The sequence below is a fragment of the Oncorhynchus kisutch genome, linkage group LG17 (assembly GCF_002021735.2).
Source record: "Oncorhynchus kisutch isolate 150728-3 linkage group LG17, Okis_V2, whole genome shotgun sequence".
Classification (NCBI taxonomy): domain Eukaryota; kingdom Metazoa; phylum Chordata; class Actinopteri; order Salmoniformes; family Salmonidae; genus Oncorhynchus; species Oncorhynchus kisutch.
The window spans coordinates 81,017,360-81,043,645 of record NC_034190.2 but is presented as its reverse complement, the minus strand read 5'-3'; the positions used below and the strand labels follow the sequence as shown (position 1 = coordinate 81,043,645).

General features: G+C 42.9%; 1 protein-coding gene across 1 annotated transcript in view; it reads right to left on the bottom strand.

The window, feature by feature from the left end:
* Nucleotides 1-25,581, bottom strand: part of LOC109907097 (sodium-dependent neutral amino acid transporter SLC6A17) — a 32,791-nt gene extending 7,210 nt beyond the window's left edge. The window contains exons 1-2 of the mRNA XM_031793349.1: nucleotides 25,328-25,581; nucleotides 4,489-4,899 (exon numbers count right to left, since the gene is read on the bottom strand). Of these exons, the coding sequence (XP_031649209.1) occupies nucleotides 4,489-4,786 (298 nt within the window). The 5' untranslated portion in view covers nucleotides 4,787-4,899; nucleotides 25,328-25,581. The remainder of the gene's footprint in view (nucleotides 1-4,488; nucleotides 4,900-25,327) is intronic.
* Between the last annotated feature and the right edge of the window lie 705 nt (nucleotides 25,582-26,286).

Here is a 26,286-nt window from a genome sequence, read left to right as displayed (position 1 = left end):
AGAGGGGGGAGGGAGAGAGAGAGGGAGAGAGAGAGAGAGGAGAGAGAGAGAGAGAGAGAGAGAGAGAGAGAGAGAGAGAGAGAGAGGAGAGAGGGAGAGGGAGAGGGAGAGGGAGAGGGAGAGAGAGAGAGAGAGAGAGTCAATTACAATCTGAAGGAAAAGGCTCAGCTCAGAAATGTCTCAAGCTAAACAAACAAAGCCAGACTCCTTTTCCATGTCCTCTATTATGTGTCTCCCGTGTGGTGCAGTGGTCTAAGGCACTGCATCTCAGTGCTGGAGATGTCACAGACCCTGATTTGATTCCAGGCTGTATCGCAACTGGCTGTGATTGGGAGTCCCATAGTGTGGTGCACAACTGTCACAGCGTCATCTGGGTTAGGGTTTGGCTGGGGTAGGCTGTCATTGTAAATAAGAATTTGTTATTAACTGACTTGCCTAGTTAAATAAAGGTTAAATAAAAAGATTCCTACTTCTGCAGCCTCACCACCTCCTGTCTCTCTCTGTCTTCCACTATAACTGTACCTCTTTTAGTTCCACTGAGCATCATCACGCATCACCATCACTCACAAACTACAAGTCCAGTTGAGAGAGAAGACAATGTAGCGGCACAATGGTGACAGAGGATTTCAGCCGGATAGAACACACACACACACTACACACACACACACACACACACACACACACACACACACACACACACACACACACATCCTACACACACACACACACGTTCCATTTAGCCTATTCACACGTTTAAAGAGAAACATCAGAGAAGATCGAGACAGTGAGATATGAAACCTAAGATGGGGGCTCTCACTCTGTGATGTGTATCCAGTACATGTATGGACCTCCATGACTACTTCATCAGGGATGGATGAGACCTGGGGCTCCATGACTCCTTCATCAGGGATGGATGAGAACTGGGGGGGGGGGGCCCTCCATGACTCCTTCATCAGGGGTGGTTGAGAACTGGGGGGGGGGGGGGGGGGGCTCCATGACTCCTTCATCAGGGGTGGTTGAGAACTGGGGGGGGGGGGGTCCATGACTACTTCATCAGGGATGGATGAGAACTGGGGGGGGGGGGGCTCCATGACTCCTTCATCAGGGGTGGTTGAGAACTGGGGGGGCTCCATGACTACTTCATCAGGGATGGATGAGAACTGGGGGGGGGGGGCTCCATGACTACTTCATCAGGGATGGATGAGAACTGGGGGGGGGCTCCATGACTACTTCATCAGGGATGGATGAGAACTGGGGGGGGGGCTCCATGACTACTTCTTCAGGGATGGTTGAGAACTGGGGGGGGACGACCTCCACGACTACTTCCTCAGGGTTGGTTGAGAACTGGGGGGGGGGGGGCTCCATGACTACTTCAACAGGGATGGTTGAGAACTGGGGGGGGCTCCATTACCCCTTCATCAGGGATGGTTGAGAACTGGGGCATGGTACCATAGTATGACTGCTTCATTGCCCTCCAAGCACATGGTGTCACTGTCACATTACAGAGAAAATACATCTGCAGCATTTAAACTAATATCGCTCTCATTTCCTGAATGCCAAGTGCAGTTTATTGCAGATAGCCTAATGCACTCAATTATGACTGAGTGTCTGTTCACAGAGCTGACACAGTGCAGTGTTCAGGGTAGGACAGTATCCCAGTGGAGGGAAGTACTATGGTGTACTAGGGTACTATTGTAATAGGGTATACTAGGGAACTATAGTAATATGGTATTCTGGGGTACTATAGTAATAAGGTATACTGGGGTACTATAGTACTAGGGTATACTAGGGTACTATAGTACTAGGGTATACTAGGGTACTATAGTACACTGGGGTACTATAGTACTAGGGTATATTAGGGTACTTTATTACTAGTATAGCCTAGGGCAGTATCCCAGTGGAGGGTATACTGGGGTACTATAGTAATAGGGTATATTAGGGTACTATAGTACTAGTGTATACTAGGGTACTATAGTACTAGTGTATACTAGGGTACTATAGTAATAGGGTATACTAGGGTACTATAGTAATAGTGTATATTAGGGTACTATAGTACTAGGGTATACTAGGGTACTATAGTACTAGTATAGCCTAGGGTACTATAGTACTAGGGTATACTAGGGTACTATAGTACTAGTGTATACTAGGGTACAGTCACTACTAGGGTACTACACTGCTATGCTTTATCTTGGCCAGGTCGCAGTTGCAAATGAGAACTTGTTCTCAACTAGCCTACCTGGTTAAATAAAGGTGAAATTAAAATAAAATTAAAAATTAAAATTAAAATACGGTGTACCTTTAAGGTGTAATTTTGTCCACAGACTCATTAGAATATATCAAGAGAAAGGGTTCAGAATATTATGTAGGGATCGATAACAGAAAGCTAAATATATGAATATTCGTCTTCTGTTCAGTACCAACAGGTGATCAAAAAATACACTGATCTTGTAGATTGTTCAGGTTTAGGAAAGTATTTATGAATCATTTAAAAGAAAACTGGTTTGGAGAGCCTTTTATGCACGGAAAAAAAAGATAACTAAGGTTTGATTCATTCTGAAAATTGCCATATTCAGTTCTTCAACCCATGGTAATGTTGGAAGATTAGTGTACATATAATTCTAATAGGTGGAATAGTGTGCAATTAGTAGGCTATACCCTCGTCTACTGCCTGCACTAACCATGGAACTGTGTGATGTCACAGACAAGTATTGCACCATCAGTGAGGTTCAAACTGTAACGGCACGGTCTCCACCCCACTCCGTAATGATTGAATTGTTGCTAATGATCTTCAGCAACAACCTCACACCCATGACGGCGTTTACAGAGGAAGTAAATGAATGTAAAATAAACCATGTTATTAAATGGAATGATTATGTAGGCTACACCAACTGAAGGGAACTAACAGGTGGCAGTGTAATATGTAGGCTACACCAACTGAAGGGAACTAACAGGTGGCAGTGTAATATGTAGGCTACACCAACTGAAGGGAACTAACAGGTGGCAGTGTAATATGTAGGCTACACCAACTGAAGGGAACTAACAGGTGGCAGTGTAATATGTAGGCTACACCAACTGAAGGGAACTAACAGGTGGCAGTGTAATATGTAGGCTACACCAACTGAAGGGAACTAACAGGTGGCAGTGTAATATGTAGGCTACACCAACTGAAGGGAACTAACAGGTGGCAGTGTAATATGTAGGCTACACCAACTGAAGGGAACTAACAGGTGGCAGTGTAATATGTAGGCTACACCAACTGAAGGGAACTATCAGGCGGCAGTGTAATATGTAGGCTACACCAACTGAAGGGAACTAACAGGTGGCAGTGTAATATGTAGGCTACACCAACTGAAGGGAACTAACAGGTGGCAGTGTAATATGTAGGCTACACCAACTGAAGGGAACTAACAGGTGGCAGTGTAATATGTAGGCTACACCAACTGAAGGGAACTAACAGGTGGCAGTGTAATAAGTAGGCTACACCAACTGAAGGGAACTAACAGGTGGCAGTGTAATATGTAGGCTACACCAACTGAAGGGAACTAACAGTTGGTCAGGGGCGGCAGGTAGCCTAGTGGTTAGCACGTAGGGCCAATAACCTGAAAGTTTACTGGATCGAATCCCTGAGTTGACAAGGTAAAAATCTGTCATTCTGCCCCTGAACAAGGCAGTTAACCCACTGTTCCCTGGTAGGCTGTCACTGTAAAATAAGAATTTGTTCTTAACTGACTTGCCTAGTTAAATTAAGGTTCAATTTAAACAATAAATTGGCAGTTGGTTATTAGGCCTACTGATGGGCGATACTGATAGCGAATAATATTCAACAGGAAACAAGAACCTCTCACACTGTCATTACCACCTGCTCTCCACTGTGTAGGAGTCCTGAGAGGCTGATCCTATGGCAACATGTGATCCTGTCATGACTCCTACCGAAGGTTGCTCCCCTTCCTGTTCGGGTGGCGCTCTGCGGTCGTCGTCACCGGCCTACTAGCTGCCACTGATCCCTTTCCCCCCTTTCTGTTTATTGGTTTCACCTGTGTTCATTTTAGGCTGATTGGTCTGGCTTTATTTACCAGCATTAAAAGGTATAGCTCTACTACGTTACAGATCCACAGCACATTAAGTCATGATAGAAGCATATTTTCCACCTGCTAAATTGGGTCCTGTCACCCAATATCAGCCATAAGAGCTGGAGGGTTATCGTTTACTATGTCTGAACCCTGATTGTGAACGTCATCATTACTGTCATCATCATCATCCTCATCATCATCATCATCATCATCATCATCATCATCATCATCATCATCATCATCATCATCATCCTCATCATCATCATCATCATCATCATCATCATCCTCATCATCAACATCATCCTCATCCTCATCATCATCATTATAACACAGTTCACTTAGGTCAAATAAAGATACACTGGGTTCTCCACATTATTCCCACCCAGAGACTACAGTACCCAGAATCTCCAGTACCCACCTCCTCCATTCTTCTGACACAGGTAAGGGAACCTCCAGACGTTGCCCAAGCCAACAGAAAACCCAACCTGGGCCAGGATGTACTGCAGCTTGCTGTTCCAGGCCGGCCTCCCCTCCTCGTCCCCTGGAGAAGGCAGCAGGCCCTTGCCCATGGCTGGCTGGGCCCCGGGGCTGAGACCCATACTCATCCGGCTGCTCTTATAGTCCAGGGGCTCGGCCAGGGTCAGGAGGTCCGCCACTGACTCAGTGACTGGATCACTGTGAGGGAGTCCCAGGGTCACCTTGCTGTTCTTAAGCATGGTGACGGTGGGTGGTAGGAGTCTGACGGGTCAGAGGTCAGAGATGTTCAGAGGGTCGAATCCACAGAGATGTGAAGAAGGACGCAGTTGGGGTACGCTGCTTTGTCCAGAATCTGTGAAGAGAAAGGTTTAGAGGTGGTTACTGAAAAAACTGTGTTATCTACAAGACCAAGGTGAAAATATGTTATTCGGTGTATCAGTGGAACATTGTATTACAAACCACAGTAAAATCTGAAACACATTAAAGCTGAGTCATGTGGGTGACATTGGTGATCACCTGAGTTGCAGCCAATGTGGGCGTCTGTTAGTGTGATTACTGGCCTTGAGAATATTGTGTAAACAAAGAAAAAAACATATATTTTGTCCACGTCATATATTATTTAGGAAAAAATATGTGTTTAATGTGGAGGTGAGTCCATGTCTGGAGTTACAGCTACAGTTTAGGTTTGAATATTTTGTGTGACCAAGCTGTCTATGAACACCATTCAGCTCGACTACAACAGCCATTCCAGCGCCTGCAGTGCCTCTCCGGGTACCAGCTTTGGAAAAAAATCCCAGTTGAGCAAATGAAAAGGCAGCAGAGCAGTTCTACTTCTGGTTGAATGAGCTGTATTGTCCAGGCTCTATCACAATAAGACCATTTGCATAGAAAATCTGACTGGAAATCGGCTGAGTTCTACTCCGTGTGTAATTGATTGTAAACGCTGCCTGGCTGGCTGGCTGGCTGGCTGGGTGGCTGGCTGGGTGGGTGCTGGCTGGCTGGCTGGCTGGCTGGGTGGGTGCTGGCTGGCTGGCTGACTGGGTGCTGGTCAGCCAGCCAGCCAGCCAGCCAGGGTCCTTCACTTTTCTTCCTCAGAGGACTGTTGGTTTAGCCGAACAGCTGATGGAGAAAGCCTGTGCTAAGTAGACTGAGTAGAGGACCAGCGCACGCAAGATTTGGTCCTGAGTTTTGGCACCACGGCACACAGTTCTGGCACCACGGCAGACAGCTCTGGCACCACAACAGACAGCAGAATGAGTTCTGGCACCACGGCACACAGTTCTGGCACCACGGCACACAGCTCTGGCACCACGGCAGACAGCTCTGGCACCACAGCTGACATCATACTTCACCAAGGTGGCATAGCAGTTCAGACGTCTTTTGTCCTCGTCTTGTCGTGTCCTGTATATATATATATATTTACAACTTTTTTTTATTTTTATTTTCCATCATCTTCAAAACACTCTCCTGCAACCCGCCTCACCAATTTATATTTATAAAAAAGTATTATTTACCTCAAATCTGTAATCCTCCAAGAAGCTAGCCAGAAACTCCAAGAAGCTAGCCTGAAACTAGTCAGAAGCTAGCCAGAAGCTAGCCTGAAACTAGCCAGAAGCTAGCCAGAAACTCCAAGAAGCTAGCCTGAAACTAGCCAGAAGCTAATCAGAGCTAGTTAGCTTCTTTACTGGCAAATCGTTAGTATTCAGCTAACCACGGTTTGTGGTCATCAGCTATCCTTTAGCTCGAAAATCTATCGCCAGTTCTGTTAGGCGCAGCGCGGCTCGGAACGGAACATACCGGACCAATTTTTCTCTCATGTCCCTGGATTTCGACTGCTCTCTGGACATTCATACCCGGATCTCACAGCTAGCTAGCTGCTATCCGTGTGACTATCGGCCTTCGTCGATTCCGGAGCAAACATCAATTATTCCGGAGCTAGCCAGCTCCGTCAATCACTCCTGGGCTGCAGTCACCTATCCGGACCCATTTTACTGCCTACGCGGAGCCCCACCGGGCCTTCACAACTGGACTGCCGACGTTATCTACCCGAAGGAGTTATCCGGCTGGCTCCTCCGTCGCGACGTTACCTGAACGCCCATCTGTGGCCTGCTAACCGTTAGCTGTCTTACCGGCTGCTATCTGAATAGACAATCGGACAATTTATTTATTTTTATTATTATTATGTTTTCTTCTTGGGCCTCTATAACTATATCTATTGTTTTTATTTTTGTTGTTGTTGTGTGATTTGGATTAATCCCCTCTACCACACGGAACCACACTAATCTACTGACGGAACGCAAGAGGTGGCTAACAACAGACCTCCATCCTATGCTAGCTTGCTACCGATGGCCTGGCTAGCTGTCTAAATCACCGTGATCCCCAACCAACCTCTCCACTCACTGGACCCTTTTGATCACTTGACTAAGAATGCCTCTCCTTAATGTCAATATGTCTTGTCCATTGCTGTTCTGGTTAGTGTTTATTGGCTTATTTCACTGTAGAGCCTCTAGTCCTGCTCACTATACCTTATCCAACCTATTAGTTCCACCACCCACACATGCAATGACATCTCCTGGTTTCAATGATGTTTCTAGAGACAATATCTCTCTCTTCATCACTCAATACCTAGGTTTACCTCCACTGTATTCACATCCTACCATACCTTTGTCTGTACATTATACCTTGATGCTATTTTATCGCCCCCAGAAACCTCCTTTTACTCTATGTTCCAGACGTTCTAGACGACCAATTCTCATAGCTTTTAGCCGTACCCTTATTCTACTCCTCCTATGTTCCTCTGGCGATGTAGAGGTGAATCCAGGCCCTGCAGTGCCTAGCTCCACTCCTATTCCCCAGGCGCTCTCTTTTGACGACTTCTGTAACCGTAATAGCCTTGGTTTCATGCATGTTAACATTAGAAGCCTCCTCCCTAAGTTTGTTCTATTCACTGCTTTAGCACACTCTGCCAACCCGGATGTTCTAGCTGTGTCTGAATCCTGGCTTAGGAAGACCACCAAAAATTCAGACATTTTAATTCCAAACTACAACATTTTCAGACAAGATAGAACTGCCAAAGGGGGCGGTGTTGCAATCTACTGCAAAGATAGCCTGCAGAGTTCTGTCCTACTATCCAGGTCTGTACCCAAACAATTTGAACTTCTACTTTTAAAAATCCACCTCTCTAAAAACAAGTCTCTCACCGTTGCCGCCTGCTATAGACCACCCTCTGCCCCCAGCTGTGCTCTGGACACCATATGTGAACTGATTGCCCCCCATCTATCTTCAGAGTTCGTGCTGCTAGGCGACCTAAACTGGAACATGCTTAACACCCCAGCCATCCTAAAATCTAAACTTGATGCCCTCAATCTCACACAAATTATCAATGAACCTACCAGGTACCTCCCCAAAGCCTTAAACACGGGCACCCTCATAGATATCATCCTAACCAACTTGCCCTCTAAATACACCTCTGCTGTCTTCAACCAGGATCTCAGCGATCACTGCCTCATTGCCTGCATCCGTAATGGGTCAGCGGTCAAACGACCTCCACTCATCACTGTAAAACGCTCCCTGAAACACTTCTGCGAGCAGGCCTTTCTAATCGACCTGGCCGGGGTATCCTGGAAGGATATTGATCTCATCCCGTCAGTAGAGGATGCCTGGATATTTTTTTTAAATGCCTTCCTAACCATCTTAAATAAACATGCCCCATTCAAGAAATTTAGAACCAGGAACAGATATAGCCCTTGGTTCTCCCCAGACCTGACTGCCCTTAACCAACACAAAAACATCCTATGGCGTTCTGCATTAGCATCGAACAGCCCCCGTGATATGCAGCTGTTCAGGGAAGCTAGAAACCATTATACACAGGCAGTTAGAAAAGCCAAGGCTAGCTTTTTCAAGCAGAAATTAGCTTCCTGCAACACTAACTGCACTGAAGATAGGAAACACTGTCACCACTGATAAATCCACCATAATTGAGAATTTCAATAAGCATTTTTCTACGGCTGGCCATGCTTTCCACCTGGCTACTCCTACCCCGGACAACTGCACTGCACCCCCAACAGCAACTCGCCCAAGCCTTCCCCATTTCTCCTTCTCCCAAATCCATTCAGCTGATGTTCTGAAAGAGCTGCAAAATCTGGACCCCTACAAATCAGCCGGGCTAGACAATCTGGACCCTTTCTTTCAAAAATTATCTGCAGAAATTGTTGCCACCCCTATTACTAGCCTGTTCAACCTCTCTTTCGTGTCGTCTGAGATTCCCAAAGATTGGAAAGCAGCTGCGGTCATCCCCCTCTTCAAAGGGGGGGATACTCTTGACCCAAACTGCTACAGACCTATATCTATCCTACCGTGCCTTTCTAAGGTCTTCGAAAGCCAAGTCAACAAACAGATTACCGACCATTTCGAATCTCACCATACCTTCTCTGCTATGCAATCTGGTTTCAGAGCTGGTCATGGGTGCACCTCAGCCACGCTCAAGGTCCTAAACGATATCTTAACCGCCATCGATAAGAAACATTACTGTGCAGCCGTATTCATTGATCTGGCCAAGGCTTTCGACTCTGTCAATCACCACATCCTCATCGGCAGACTCGACAGCCTTGGTTTCTCAAATGATTGCCTCGCCTGGTTCACCAACTACTTCTCTGATAGAGTTCAGTGTGTCAAATCGGAGGGTCTGCTGTCCGGACCTCTGGCAGTCTCTATGGGGGTGCCACAGGGTTCAATTCTTGGACCGACTCTCTTCTCTGTATACATCAATGAGGTCGCTCTTGCTGCTGGTGAGTCTCTGATCCACCTCTACGCAGACGACACCATTCTGTATACTTCCGGCCCTTCTTTGGACACTGTGTTAACAACCCTCCAGGCAAGCTTCAATGCCATACAACTCTCCTTCCGTGGCCTCCAATTGCTCTTAAATACAAGTAAAACTAAATGCATGCTCTTCAACCGATCGCTACCTGCACCTACCCGCCTGTCCAACATCACTACTCTGGACGGCTCTGACTTAGAATACGTGGACAACTACAAATACTTAGGTGTCTGGTTAGACTGTAAACTCTCCTTCCAGACCCATATCAAACATCTCCAATCCAAAGTTAAATCTAGAATTGGCTTCCTATTTCGCAACAAAGCATCCTTCACTCATGCTGCCAAACATACCCTTGTAAAACTGACCATCCTACCAATCCTCGACTTTGGCGATGTCATTTACAAAATAGCCTCCAATACCCTACTCAACAAATTGGATGCAGTCTATCACAGTGCAATCCGTTTTGTCACCAAAGCCCCATATACTACCCACCATTGCGACCTGTACGCTCTCGTTGGCTGGCCCTCGCTTCATACTCGTCGCCAAACCCACTGGCTCCATGTCATCTACAAGACCCTGCTAGGCAAAGTCCCCCCTTATCTCAGCTCGCTGGTCACCATAGCATCTCCCACCTGTGGCACACGCTCCAGCAGGTATATCTCTCTAGTCACCCCCAGAACCAATTCTTTCTTTGGCCGCCTCTCCTTCCAGTTCTCTGCTGCCAATGACTGGAACGAACTACAAAAATCTCTGAAACTGGAAACACTTATCTCCCTCCCTAGCTTTAAGCACCAACTGTCAGAGCAGCTCACAGATTACTGCACCTGTACATAGCCCACCTATAATTTAGCCCAAACAACTACCTCTTTCCCAACTGTATTTAATTTTATTTATTTATTTATTTTGCTCCTTTGCACCCCATTATTTTTATTTCTATTTTGCACATTCTTCCATTGCAAAACTACCATTCCAGTGTTTTACTTGCTATATTGTATTTACTTTGCCACCATGGCCTTTTTGCCTTTACCTCCCTTCCCACCTCATTTGCTCACATTGTATATAGACTTGTTTATACTGTATTATTGACTGTATGTCTGTTTTACTCCATGTGTAACTCTGTGTCGTTGTATCTGTCGAACTGCTTTGCTTTATCTTGGCCAGGTCGCAGTTGTAAATGAGAACTTGTTCTCAACTTGCCTACCTGGTTAAATAAAGGTGTTCTCAACTTGCCTACCTGGTTAAATAAAGGTGTTCTCAACTAGCCTACCTGGTTAAATAAAGGTGTTCTCAACTAGCCTACCTGGTTAAATAAAGGTGTTCTCAACTAGCCTACCTGGTTAAATAAAGGTGTTCTCAACTAGCCTACCTGGTTAAATAAAGGTGTTCTCAACTAGCCTACCTGGTTAAATAAAGGTGTTCTCAACTAGCCTACCTGGTTAAATAAAGGTGTTCTCAACTAGCCTACCTGGTTAAATAAAGGTGTTCTCAACTAGCCTACCTGGTTAAATAAAGGTGTTCTCAACTTGCCTACCTGGTTAAATAAAGGTGTTCTCAACTAGCCTACCTGGTTAAATAAAGGTGTTCTCAACTAGCCTACCTGGTTAAATAAAGGTGTTCTCAACTAGCCTACCTGGTTAAATAAAGGTGTTCTCAACTAGCCTACCTGGTTAAATAAAGGTGTTCTCAACTTGCCTACCTGGTTAAATAAAGGTGTTCTCAACTAGCCTACCTGGTTAAATAAAGGTGTTCTCAACTTGCCTACCTGGTTAAATAAAGGTGTTCTCAACTAGCCTACCTGGTTAAATAAAGGTGTTCTCAACTTGCCTACCTGGTTAAATAAAGGTGTTCTCAACTAGCCTACCTGGTTAAATAAAGGTGTTCTCAACTTGCCTACCTGGTTAAATAAAGGTGTTCTCAACTAGCCTACCTGGTTAAATAAAGGTGTTCTCAACTAGCCTACCTGGTTAAATAAAGGTGTTCTCAACTAGCCTACCTGGTTAAATAAAGGTGTTCTCAACTAGCCTACCTGGTTAAATAAAGGTGTTCTCAACTAGCCTACCTGGTTAAATAAAGGTGTTCTCAACTAGCCTACCTGGTTAAATAAAGGTGTTCTCAACTAGCCTACCTGGTTAAATAAAGGTGTTCTCAACTAGCCTACCTGGTTAAATAAAGGTGTTCTCAACTTGCCTACCTGGTTAAATAAAGGTGTTCTCAACTAGCCTACCTGGTTAAATAAAGGTGTTCTCAACTAGCCTACCTGGTTAAATAAAGGTGTTCTCAACTTGCCTACCTGGTTAAATAAAGGTGTTCTCAACTAGCCTACCTGGTTAAATAAAGGTGTTCTCAACTAGCCTACCTGGTTAAATAAAGGTGTTCTCAACTTGCCTACCTGGTTAAATAAAGGTGTTCTCAACTAGCCTACCTGGTTAAATAAAGGTGTTCTCAACTTGCCTACCTGGTTAAATAAAGGTGTTCTCAACTGGCCTACCTGGTTAAATAAAGGTGTTCTCAACTAGCCTACCTGGTTAAATAAAGGTGTTCTCAACTAGCCTACCTGGTTAAATAAAGGTGTTCTCAACTAGCCTACCTGGTTAAATAAAGGTGTTCTCAACTAGCCTACCTGGTTAAATAAAGGTGTTCTCAACTAGCCTACCTGGTTAAATAAAGGTGTTCTCAACTAGCCTACCTGGTTAATAAAGGTGTTCTCAACTAGCCTACCTGGTTAAATAAAGGTGTTCTCAACTGGCCTACCTGGTTAAATAAAGGTGTTCTCAACTGGCCTACCTGGTTAAATAAAGGTGTTCTCAACTGGCCTACCTGGTTAAATAAAGGTGTTCTCAACTAGCCTACCTGGTTAAATAAAGGTGTTCTCAACTAGCCTACCTGGTTAATAAAGGTGTTCTCAACTAGCCTACCTGGTTAAATAAAGGTGTTCTCAACTAGGCCTACCTGGTTAAATAAAGGTGTTCTCAACTAGCCTACCTGGTTAAATAAAGGTGTTCTCAACTAGCCTACCTGGTTAAATAAAGGTGTTCTCAACTAGCCTACCTGGTTAAATAAAGGTGTTCTCAACTAGCCTACCTGGTTAAATAAAGGTGTTCTCAACTAGCCTACCTGGTTAAATAAAGGTGTTCTCAACTAGCCTACCTGGTTAAATAAAGGTGTTCTCAACTAGCCTACCTGGTTAAATAAAGGTGTTCTCAACTAGCCTACCTGGTTAAATAAAGGTGTTCTCAACTAGCCTACCTGGTTAAATAAAGGTGTTCTCAACTAGCCTACCTGGTTAAATAAAGGTGTTCTCAACTAGCCTACCTGGTTAAATAAAGGTGTTCTCAACTAGCCTACCTGGTTAAATAAAGGTGTTCTCAACTAGCCTACCTGGTTAAATAAAGGTGTTCTCAACTAGCCTACCTGGTTAAATAAAGGTGTTCTCAACTAGCCTACCTGGTTAAATAAAGGTGTTCTCAACTAGCCTACCTGGTTAAATAAAGGTGTTCTCAACTAGCCTACCTGGTTAAATAAAGGTGTTCTCAACTAGCCTACCTGGTTAAATAAAGGTGTTCTCAACTAGCCTACCTGGTTAAATAAAGGTGTTCTCAACTAGCCTACCTGGTTAAATAAAGGTGTTCTCAACTAGCCTACCTGGTTAAATAAAGGTGTTCTCAACTAGCCTACCTGGTTAAATAAAGGTGTTCTCAACTAGCCTACCTGGTTAAATAAAGGTGTTCTCAACTAGCCTACCTGGTTAAATAAAGGTGTTCTCAACTAGCCTACCTGGTTAAATAAAGGTGTTCTCAACTAGCCTACCTGGTTAAATAAAGGTGTTCTCAACTAGCCTACCTGGTTAAATAAAGGTGTTCTCAACTAGCCTACCTGGTTAAATAAAGGTGTTCTCAACTAGCCTACCTGGTTAAATAAAGGTGTTCTCAACTAGCCTACCTGGTTAAATAAAGGTGTTCTCAACTAGCCTACCTGGTTAAATAAAGGTGTTCTCAACTAGCCTACCTGGTTAAATAAAGGTGTTCTCAACTAGCCTACCTGGTTAAATAAAGGTGTTCTCAACTTGCCTACCTGGTTAAATAAAGGTGTTCTCAACTAGCCTACCTGGTTAAATAAAGGTGTTCTCAACTTGCCTACCTGGTTAAATAAGGTGTTCTCAACTAGCCTACCTGGTTAAATAAAGGTGTTCTCAACTTGCCTACCTGGTTAAATAAAGGTGTTCTCAACTAGCCTACCTGGTTAAATAAAGGTGTTCTCAACTAGCCTACCTGGTTAAATAAAGGTGTTCTCAACTAGCCTACCTGGTTAAATAAAGGTGTTCTCAACTAGCCTACCTGGTTAAATAAAGGTGTTCTCAACTAGCCTACCTGGTTAAATAAAGGTGTTCTCAACTAGCCTACCTGGTTAAATAAAGGTGTTCTCAACTAGCCTACCTGGTTAAATAAAGGTGTTCTCAACTAGCCTACCTGGTTAAATAAAGGTGTTCTCAACTTGCCTACCTGGTTAAATAAAGGTGTTCTCAACTAGCCTACCTGGTTAAATAAAGGTGTTCTCAACTAGCCTACCTGGTTAAATAAAGGTGTTCTCAACTTGCCTACCTGGTTAAATAAAGGTGTTCTCAACTAGCCTACCTGGTTAAATAAAGGTGTTCTCAACTAGCCTACCTGGTTAAATAAAGGTGTTCTCAACTTGCCTACCTGGTTAAATAAAGGTGTTCTCAACTTGCCTACCTGGTTAAATAAAGGTGTTCTCAACTGGCCTACCTGGTTAAATAAAGGTGTTCTCAACTAGCCTACCTGGTTAAATAAAGGTGTTCTCAACTAGCCTACCTGGTTAAATAAAGGTGTTCTCAACTAGCCTACCTGGTTAAATAAAGGTGTTCTCAACTAGCCTACCTGGTTAAATAAAGGTGTTCTCAACTAGCCTACCTGGTTAAATAAAGGTGTTCTCAACTAGCCTACCTGGTTAAATAAAGGTGTTCTCAACTAGCCTACCTGGTTAAATAAAGGTGTTCTCAGCTGGCCTACCTGGTTAAATAAAGGTGTTCTCAACTGGCCTACCTGGTTAAATAAAGGTGTTCTCAACTGGCCTACCTGGTTAAATAAAGGTGTTCTCAACTAGCCTACCTGGTTAAATAAAGGTGTTCTCAACTAGCCTACCTGGTTAAATAAAGGTGTTCTCAACTAGCCTACCTGGTTAAATAAAGGTGTTCTCAACTGGCCTACCTGGTTAAATTAAATAAAGGTGTTCTCAACTAGCCTACCTGGTTAAATAAAGGTGTTCTCAACTAGCCTACCTGGTTAAATAAAGGTGTTCTCAACTAGCCTACCTGGTTAAATAAAGGTGTTCTCAACTAGCCTACCTGGTTAAATAAAGGTGTTCTCAACTAGCCTACCTGGTTAAATAAAGGTGTTCTCAACTAGCCTACCTGGTTAAATAAAGGTGTTCTCAACTAGCCTACCTGGTTAAATAAAGGTGTTCTCAACTAGCCTACCTGGTTAAATAAAGGTGTTCTCAACTAGCCTACCTGGTTAAATAAAGGTGTTCTCAACTAGCCTACCTGGTTAAATAAAGGTGTTCTCAACTAGCCTACCTGGTTAAATAAAGGTGTTCTCAACTAGCCTACCTGGTTAAATAAAGGTGTTCTCAACTAGCCTACCTGGTTAAATAAAGGTGTTCTCAACTAGCCTACCTGGTTAAATAAAGGTGTTCTCAACTAGCCTACCTGGTTAAATAAAGGTGTTCTCAACCTGCCTACCTGGTTAAATAAAGGTGTTCTCAACTAGCCTACCTGGTTAAATAAAGGTGTTCTCAACTAGCCTACCTGGTTAAATAAAGGTGTTCTCAACTAGCCTACCTGGTTAAATAAAGGTGTTCTCAACTAGCCTACCTGGTTAAATAAAGGTGTTCTCAACTAGCCTACCTGGTTAAATAAAGGTGTTCTCAACTAGCCTACCTGGTTAAATAAAGGTGTTCTCAACTAGCCTACCTGGTTAAATAAAGGTGTTCTCAACTAGCCTACCTGGTTAAATAAAGGTGAAATATATAAAAATAAAAATAATGAGTTCTGACACCACAACAGCTGACAGCAGAATGAGTTCTGGCACCACAACAACTGACAGCAGAATGAGTTCTGACACCACAACAGCTGACATCATACTGAGTTCTGGCACCACAACAACTGACAGCAGAATGAGTTCTGACACCACAACAGCTGACATCATACTGAGTTCTGGCACCACAACAACTGACAGCAGAATGAGCTCTGACACCACAACAGCTGACATCATACTGAGTTCTGGCACCACAACAGCAGACAACAGACAGTAGACAGGCAGTCCCAAGTGCAACAGAGGTGGATCTGTGAAGCTTGTCTGAGACCTGAAAACGTGCGTTAGCTCCTCGGGCTAATGCCTAGGCTTTACTCAGCAGGCTAACACAGTCGAAGCCACACAATGTTTGAATGGGCTTAAATACTTTAAATTGACATGAAATACTTGACATTTAAATGAAACAGCCAATAATGGGACGACAAGAACATCAACGGATTAAAACGCCAAGCAACAACTAAGCCAAGAGATACGACCTCAGATGGGGCATATATCTTGAAAGTCATATTATCAGACTTTGAGGTAAACTTTCTGAGCTGTTTCAGTGACTGCCTCTAAAGACATCACCTGTCGGACGGCGTTCAGGTCTGTTTGATCTAAACGGAGGCCACTGAAGCTGTGAGGGTCAAGAGACCAGCTAGACGACATAATTAAACATGGTGTCTCATATGCAGCAGGGAGGGAGTTCTTACTGAGATGGCCACCCAGAGACCAGTCCAACTGCACTCTGTCTGCACCTAACATCACATTCCTTAGTTTGAACAATCTCCTGCAGTCACGACATGCTGCTTTCACATACTCCTCAGTGGACTCTGTCAGTATTCAATAAAACATGGCTCATCCCTTGGTTCTCACACACTCAGTACTCAACACCTCTTGACCTCTTCCAGAGAATAGATATTAGAGACAAATCAAGACTTTGTCCCAAATGACATCCAAATCCATATATAGTGCACTACTTCTGACCCCAGTCCTATGGGCCCTGGTCAAAAGTAGTGCACTATATAGGGTGCCGTTTGGGGACTTACACAATACTGTATGTATCTCTGAAGTCTACAGCACTTCATCACATAGTCGTCAGTTTAGTGTCCATCTCACTGTGGCAGCCTATACACAGTACATTGTAATTGGTTTAAAACAAATAGTTGGTAATAGTTGGTAACAAAATGTTCAAAGTCTCCAGGAGATGTGCATCCCAAATGGCACCCTAACGCTGCATACAATAACCTGTTTCCCAGTGTGCACATGTACAGTATAAGGTCTGGAAACACCTACTCATTCAAGGGTTTTTCTTTATTTTTTATGATTTTCTACATTGTAGACTATTAGTCAAGGCATCTAAACTATGAAATAACACATATGTAATCATGTAGTAACCAACAAAGTGTTAAAAGAATCTAACTATATTTTATATTTTCGATTCTTCAAAGTAGCTACCCTTTGCCTTGATGACAGCTTTGCACACTGTTGGCATTATCTCAACCAGCTTCATGAGGAATGATTTTCCAACAGTCTTGAAGGAGTTCCCACATATGCTGAGCACTTGTTGGCTGCTTTTCCTTCACTCTGCAGTCCAACTCATCCCAAACCATCTCAACTGGGTTGAGGTCGGGTGATTGTGGAGGACAGGTCATCTGATGCAGCACTCCATCACTCTCCTTCTTGGTCAAATAGCCCTTACACAGCCTGGAGGTGTGTTTTGGGTCATTGTCTTGTTGTAAAACAAATGATAGTCCCAGTAAGTGCAAACCAGATGGGATGGCGTATCGCTGCAGAATGCTGTGGTAGCCATGCTGGTTAAGTGTGCCGTGAATTCTAAATAAATTACAGACAGTGTCACCAGCAAAGCACCCCTACACCATCACACCTCCTCCTCCATGCTTCACGGTGGGAACCACACATGAGGAAAACATCCGTTCACCTACTCAGCGTCTCACAAAGACACAGCGGTTGGAACCAAAAATCTCAAATTTGAGCTCATCAGACCAAAGAACAGATTTCCACTGGTCTAATGTCCATTGCTCGTGTTTCTTGGCCCAAGCAAGTGTCTTCTTCGTATTGGTGTCCTTTACTAGTGGTTTCTTTGCAGCAATTCAACCATTAATGCCTGATTCACGCAGTCTCCTCTGAACAGTTGATGTTGAGATGTGTCTGTTACTTGAACTAGCTTAGGTTGAATATTTTAATCCTGTTAATTTGCTGATGGTCCAAATATGTTACACAAACGAGTGGTGAGAATATCATGCATAAACTCAATTTCAATTTCATTTTTTCTTTGTCATGCCTCAGGAAGAACAGTCCACCATGGACTGACTGCAGGTCAGTCAGCTGAGATGAAGCTACACAGAGCGAGTAGTCCCATAAAGACATCTACTGACTGTAGGTCAGTCAGCTGAGATGAAGCTACACAGAGCGAGTAGTCCCATAAAGACATCTACTGACTGTAGGTCAGTCAGCTGAGATGAAGCTACACAGACAGCGAGTAGTCCCATACAGACATGTACTTACTGCAGGTCAGTCAACTGAGATGAAGCTACACAGACAGCGAGTAGTCCCATACAGACATGTACTTACTGCAGGTCAGTCAACTGAGATGAAGCTACACAGACAGCGAGTAGTCCCATACAGACATGTACTGACAGTAACATTGTTCTACATCTTACAATATTCTCAAGGATTTTGATGCATATAACCACTGCTAATCCACCACACGGACTCAGATGCAGCTGCACATCGGTATTGGAATGAAAGAAACAGGCATAAGTTGTCGTCGGACACCGCGCACGAAGAGAGCAAAGGAACGGGGAAATTAAATAGTGAAGCCGGTGTCACCAGAGACAGGTTACTGTGTAAATGTAAACCAATCCATACATTTTAAATACAATACTTTGATACTTTGAAAAGTTGAGACTTGTTCCACAGATTTGAGTGTGCTTTTATAGATTTGAGATTCCCAGTGTTGTTTATTGAGATTCCAGTGTTGTTTATTGAGATTCCAGTGTTGTTTATTGAGATTCCAGTGTTGTTTATTGAGATTCCAGTGTTGTTTATTGAGATCCCAGTGTTGTTTATTGAGATTCCAGTGTTGTTTATTGAGATTCCAGTGTTGTTTATTGAGATTCCAGTGTTGTTTATTGAGATCCCAGTGTTGTTTATTGAGATTCCAGTGTTGTTTATTGAGATTCCAGTGTTGTTTATTGAGATTCCAGTGTTGTTTATTGAGATTCCAGTGTTCTTTATTGAGATTCCAGTGTTCTTTATTGAGATTCCAGTGTTGTTTATTGAGATTCCAGTGTTGTTTATTGAGATTCCAGTGTTGTTTATTGAGATTCCAGTGTTGTTTATTGAGATTCCAGTGTTGTTTATTGAGATTCCAGTGTTCTTTATTGAGATTTCAGTGTTGTTTATTGAGATTCCAGTGTTGTTTATTGAGATTCCAGTGTTATTGGGATTCCAGTGTTGTGTATTGAGATTCCAGTGTTGTTTATTGAGATTCCAGTGTTGTTTATTGAGATTCCAGTGTTCTTTATTGAGATTCCAGTGTTGTTTATTGAGATTCCAGTGTTGTTTATTGAGATTCCAGTATTGCTGATTGAGATTCCAGTGTTGTTTAATGGCAAAATAACTTGTCTCCTATAATTTTACAGAATCTGGAAAATCAGAATCTGGAAAGTCAGTCTAAAAATAACTCTCTGCTGAAGAGAAGCAGCGTTTTGCAGGTGCTACTGAAGACATGATGTCTGATGTGGAGACAGAATCAGAGGAGATGGATGCCTTTTGAAGAACTTCGCCACCCTGACACTTCCTTGAGTTTGAGGACCTGATTGCATCAGCAGACCGGAGAAGAAGGGCCTTACGGGGAGAAAAAGTCCCTACCCAGAACATCTGATTGTGCAATAGACCACAGACAATCACATGCACCTTAAGAGACGATTTTCACTGACTCTTCACACCTGCTTCTCAACTAAATTTTTGCACCTACTCAACCTCACCAACCAACTTACATATTCACAGCTTGAACATCACCCTCTTCTTCTAAATATTCTTATAAATGTGTTGATATTGTGTATTTTATTATAAATGTGTATTGCACTGTTGAGGAGAGCTTGCAATATTAGTTTTGTTTTATTTCGTTACTTAGTTTGATTTTTTTTTAATCTTATGTTATACACTTTTTTATATATTTTTTATATTATTTCCTTAGAGATATTTTATTTAATCATTTGTTTGACTTTTTAACACTTGTTATTTTCTTTGGGGGGGTTAATAATACTTTATTAATTTTATTTATTAACTGTCTTGGCTTATCTTGTATACTTTATTTGCCAAATAAAATAATTTTTTCATATTTTTTTCCGTTACAGTCTTATTCTAAAATGGATTAAATATGAGGAAATGTGTTCCTCATCAATCTACACACAATACCCCATAATGACAAAGTGAAAACAGGTACCTTATTTACATAAGTATTCAGACCTTTTGCTATATTACTCAAAATTGAGCTCAGGTGCATCCTGTTTCGATTGATCATCCTTGAGATGTTTTCGACAACTTGATTGGAGTCCACCTGTGGTAAATTCAATTGATTGGAAATTATTTGGAAAGGCACACACCTGTCTATATAAGGTCCCACAGTTGACAGTGCATGTCAGAGCGTTCTTAAAGTGATAAGAAAAAAAACACAATTTAATCCATTTTAGAATAAGGCTGAAAAAGTTTTTAAAAAGTGAAAAAAGTCAAGGGATCTGAATAATTTCCAAATGTCCAGTTTAGTAAGCACTTTCCTGGATTTGGTGACAGAACCCATTAGTGTAAAGGGGGGGGGGGGGGGGGGGGGGCAATGGAAGTGGCTAGACTCTTCAGAGCGAAAAAGATAATTAGGAGTCTGAAACTGGGGTATTTGGTGCAGTGAGTATGGTCCACTACTTTTGACCATGGTCCATAGGGCTATGGTCAAATGTAGTGTACTACGTAAAGAATAGGGTGCCATTTGGGACGCAGGCTTGGGGATGTAACTTTGTTTCTGGCCTATTTATGGAACGCATGCAAATAATGGGCAAGTTGTTATCGCGACGAGATGATGGTAAATTATCAGATTGAAATGGACTGAGTGATTCACTTCAAACTGTCTTATAGGAAGTCAGAGAGAGAGAGATAAGCTACAGCTGTACTCTTGTCATATATGCTCCAACTGGTATCAACTACAGTGGTGATCAGTGCTGTTTAAGATGACTTGCTTTTCATGAGCACGGCATTATTTCTATTACAGCATATTGGATGATTGTCATTCATATTCCATTCACACAGTTCAATGTAACAGTGATAGTTTTAGGCTACTACTGTACATGATACTCTAGTTTTCCCAATAACCATCATGAGGTTGCTACAACCTAGCCTATGAATGAAAGTTTACAACGTAGGTAAACACAGGTCGAGAAGCAAATTTAAGGTGACAGACTGTGACACATGGACAGACAGTGACACATTCAATACCGCCTTGCACACTCTTGCCTGCGTCTAGCTGATATAAGGTGTAATCATTAGTTCAACAATTGCAAACAATAGTTTCTATTGGACAAATTCAGGTATGTTGATCCCCGTTTTGTTCCGTTTGCTTACTTTTAAGAATCTTTTCAACGGAATCAAACCGCTAAACACAGCCTATGTTGTTCTCGCCATGTTAGCTAAAGGAACGTCATAGTCACCTAATAGAACTAACAAGTGAGTAAACTCACTACAATCATGCAGCAACGTTACAGTGTACAGTCAGTAAGCAGTTACACTGGCGGGCCCCGGTGGCAATAAATTAGTAATACCAAATGTTTCCCTTGACTTGGAAGAGTTCCAGTGTTGTGTTGGATAGTCATAGCCAGCCAGCTAACATTTGAGCAGGATGTTTCATTGGGTTGAACTAGCTAGCTGCATTTGCTAGTGAAGTAAGTGAAACTGAAAGTGAAGAAATAAATACGAAATCTCTATCTCTATTTCTTTCGAGCTTCTCCTTCATTTTGGAAGAAATTAATTTGTTTAAAACTGTGAAACTATTGTCTTTCTCTCAAATTTGAGTCAACAACTCATCACATTTTATGAACTGCAGTGCTAGCTAGCTGTAGCTTATGCTTTCAGAACTAGATTCATTATCTGATCCTTTGATTGCGTGGACAACATGTCAGTTCATGCTGCAAGAGCTCTGATAGGTTGGAGGACGTCCTCCGGAAGTTGTCATAATTACTGTGTAAGTCTATGGAAGTAGGTGAGAACCATGTGCCTCCAAGGTTTTGTAATGAAGTCAATGTATCGGGAGGACGGAAGCTGGCTGTCCTCCGGCTACACCATGGTGCTACCCAACAGAGTGCTGTTGAGGCTACTGTAGACCTTCTTCGCAAAATGTGTTTTAATAAATTATTTGGTGACATGTGAATAGATTTATTGTAGTTTTATATAAAAATTATTACTTTTTAAATGTTTAAAAACATTTATTTTTATGAAATTCACTGAGGAGGATGGTCCTCCCCTTCCTCCTCTGAGGAACCTCCACTGATAATTTATGAATGGTGGCATTTCTACAGGTCAAATGACTGGATGGATCCTTGGTAGGCAATCGTTGGTATGCAATGGTTCTTCCTGTTAAATTTCAATCTCATCCCTGCACCATCCAACCTCTCATAATTTCTTCTCCCATTCTCTTATCTTCCTCTCACTATCTCACATAATGACAGCTCATAAAAGACAGCTGCCAATCACATGAAGTCACTGTGACACGATAGGAGTGAACTAGTCTTACGCTGCCAGACATCACACCGTCACAACTGGGGTCGAGGCTAAGAACGCATTAATTTTAGGACCAATGGCATGATGGGGGATGTCAAATCAAATCAAATGTTATTTGTCACATGCTTCGTAAACAGGCTTTAGACTACAAGTGAAATGCTTACTTATGGGCCCTTGCCAAAAAATGCCGAGAGAAAAACAAGAAATAATAGAAAAATAATAACAAGAGGAATAAATACACAATGAGTAACGATAACTTGGATATATACACGGGGTACCAGTTCCGAGTCGATGTGCAGGGGTACGAGGTCATTGAGGTGGATATGTACATATAAAGTGTATTCAGACCCCTTGACATTTTCCACATTTTGTTCCATTACAGGCTTATTCTAAAATTGATGAAATTGTTTTTCCCCTCTTTTCCCCCCGAAATATCATACTTACATAAGTATTCAGACCTTTTACTAAGTACTTTGTTGAAGCACCTTTGGCAGCGATTACAGCCTAGAGTCTTCTTGGGTATGACGCTACAACCTTGGCACACCAGTATTTGGGGAGTTTCTCCCATTCTTCTCTGCAGATCCTCTCAAGCTCTTTCAAGTTGGATGGGGAGAGTTGCTGCACAGCTATTTTCAGGTCTCTCCAGAGATGTTTGATCGAGTTCAAGTCCGTGCTCTGGCTGGGCCACTCATGGACATTCAGAGACTTGTCCCGAAGCTCATCGTGAGGTTGCAGAGAGAACAGTCTATGACTAGGGTGCCTGGAGTCTTTGGCAATTTTTCGGGCCTTCCTCTGACACCACCTGGTATAGAGATCCTGGATGGCAGGAGGCTTAGCCCCAGTGATGTACTGGGCCATTCGCACTACCCTCTTTAGTGCCTTGCGGTCAAGGGCCGAGCAGTTGCCATACCAGGTGGTGATGTAGCCAGTCAGGATGCTCTCAATGGTGCAGCTGTAGAACCTTTTGAGGATCTGAGGACTCATGCAAAATCTTTTCAGTCTCGTGAGGGGGAATAGGTTTTGTCTTGCCCTCTTCATGACTTTCTTGGTGTGCTTGGACCATGTTAGTTCGTTGGTGATGTGGACACCAAGGAACTTGAAGCTCTCAACCTGCTCCACTACAGCTCCATCAATGAGAATGGGGGCGTGCTCAGTCCTCTTTTGCCTGTAGTCCACACTAATCTCCTTTGTCTTGATCACGTTGAGGGAGAGGTTGTTGTCCTGGCACCACACGGCCAGGTCTCTGACCTCCTCCCTATAGACTGTCTCATCGTTGTCGGTGATCAGGCCTACCACTGTTGTGTCATCTGCAAATGTAATGATGGTGCTGGAGTCGTTCCTGGCCGTGCAGTCATGAGTGAAAAGGGAGTACAGGAGGGGACTGAGCACACACCCTGAGGGGCTCCAGTGTTGAGGATAAGCATGGCAGATGTGTTGCTACCTACCCTTACCAACTGGGGGCGGCCCGTCAGGAAGTCCAGGATCCAGTTGCAGAGGGAGGTGTTGAGATCCTTAGCTTAGTGATGAGCTTTGAGGACACTATAGTGTTGAACCCTGAGCTGTAGTCAATGAATAGCATTCTCACATAGGTGTTCCTTTTTTCCAGGTGGGAATGCGCAGTGTGGAGTGCAATAGAGATTGCATCATCTGTGGATCTGTTGGGGTGGTATGCAAATTAGAGTGGGTCTAGGGTCTCTGGGGTGATTGTGTTGATGTGAGCCATGACCAGCCTTTCAAAGCACTTCGTGGCTACAGATGTGAGTGCTATGGGTCGGTAGTCATTTAAGCAGGTTACCTTAGTGTTCTTGGGCACATGGACTATGGTGGTCTGCCTTGTACTGAGGAGTGCCTTCCGTCTGGCCACTCTACCATAAAGGCCTGATTGGTGGAGTGCTGCAGAGATGGTTGTCCTTCTGGAAAGTTCTCCCATCTACACAGAAGTACTCTGGAGCTTTGTCAGTGAACATCGGGTTCTTGTTCACCTCCATGACCAAGGCTTTTGTCCCCCGATGGCCGGGCGGCCAGCTCTACAAAGAGGCTTGGTGGTTCCAAATTTATTCCATTTAAGAATGATTGAGGACACTGTTCTTAGGGACCTTCAATGCTACAGAAATGTTTTAGTACCCTTATCCAGATCTGAGCCTTGTCCAATCATTTGAATTTACCACAGGTGGACTCCAATCAAGTTGTAGAAACATCTCAAGGATGATCAATAGAAACAGGATGCACCTGAGCTCAATTTCAATTCTCATAGCAAAGGGTCTGAATACTAATGTAAATAAGGTAATACTAATGTAAATAAGGTAATACTAATGTAAATAAGGTACTACTTATGTAAATACTGTATTTCTGTTTATGTTTTGTAATATAAAATTATTATATTCTATAGAATCTATTATATTATATTCCATGTGGTTCCCGAGTCGATTTGGGTAAAAAAAAAAAAATCCCATAGCATCTTGACTTCTAGCATCTTAGATAGGTGTGCATCCTCCAGGCCGAACTGAGAGACATCATCATCACGTGTCCACAGGCACACTGCGTAATGTGACGCTCCATAGTGGAATTGGTTTTATTATTGCTTCAAACAGTTCAAAAACAGGTGGAGGAGACATGAATTGTCGCCAAGGTCAAATCAAGAAAAACCGAATAGGACATCCACATCCGTGCATCCAAAGACGGAGCAAAGTAGAATATTTCCTCAGTCACTGACCTGATCACCAAATACGTTTGATACCTGGCATGAAAGACGCAGACGCTCATCGTAGGCCCATTATCGAACTAAATATTGTAGACCACACCGCAACCTATATGCTATGAGGGCTCATCTCGCACCGAAAAGGGCGAACGGTTTCTATAGGCAAACCTACAGTATAAAATAACCTAATGCAACAATCATGCAGAAATGCCAACACGTATTATAGACATATTTGACAGGGTGAGAAATAACGGTTAATTTCCATTGACTGTAACAATGATCTCATTATTGCAACCTATAGATATGTCATGATGCAATCGAATAACGCGTTTCTAGATGGAAGATGGAAATAAGAGTCGTAAAGGCTCAATGCCATTCTTACCTTATTCGTAGTTGAACAACAGTCTATATTTAAATCCCCACGTTCAGTAAGGCAAATATTCACCCATCTCTCCTCTGTGCGCACTGAGATGCGAAATCACCGAGAGCTCCTTGATGGAAATTGACATGCGGTGAGGCGCGTAAAGTCTGACGCAAACAGACATCCACCGGTTCTCATTGGCAAGTTTAGTGGCTAATAACGGTCACTTTTACACACATTAACGACCATTTATTTTATTACTTAATCAATACAACAATGATGTTGTCTATATTATCACAGTGATAATATAGACACTGCAGGTTTATTCCACGTGGATGATGTTGGTGGGACAACTCCCACGTATTTAGGGATTACTATGTGGAAGGTTTTTTCCATCACGATGCCACGACGCAGGTTTGAGTCATCCTGACTTCTTACGTCAGCAGATGTTTACAAACCTATTTTAAAGCATCTGACTGCAGTATATTCAGTCCCGTGGGGAAAATAACAACACAGGTGTTCTGTGTAACCCGAGTGAGGGCTTTCATTGACTAAAAGAGATGATGCATGTTGTTCGAAGCAGGTATCAGATAGTTTTATCACAGCTGTTTGAAGTGGAGCAAAACACGCCTTATGATCACAGGTTCAGGGGTCAACCAACATTACGCTATGCTATATGGTTCTAATTTGGTGTGTGATTTAGCACCCCATCAAACAAGTTTGACAGAAAGACATCACATGCTCAATTAGCGCTTGTAAATATGTAATAGGACATTTGCATATCCAAACAGTGTATTTTGTCCAATTACACCTAGCTGTAGGGCGTTGTCTTCTGACAAAGAAACATTCCAATTAATGAGCAAATATATTGTTCATATCATCGTTATTACTGGTAATTGCACGTTATAGATATGGTTACTGTATAGTGAGACATCACTGCCATTTTAAACATGCTGTGCCATGCCATGATGTGTTGTATT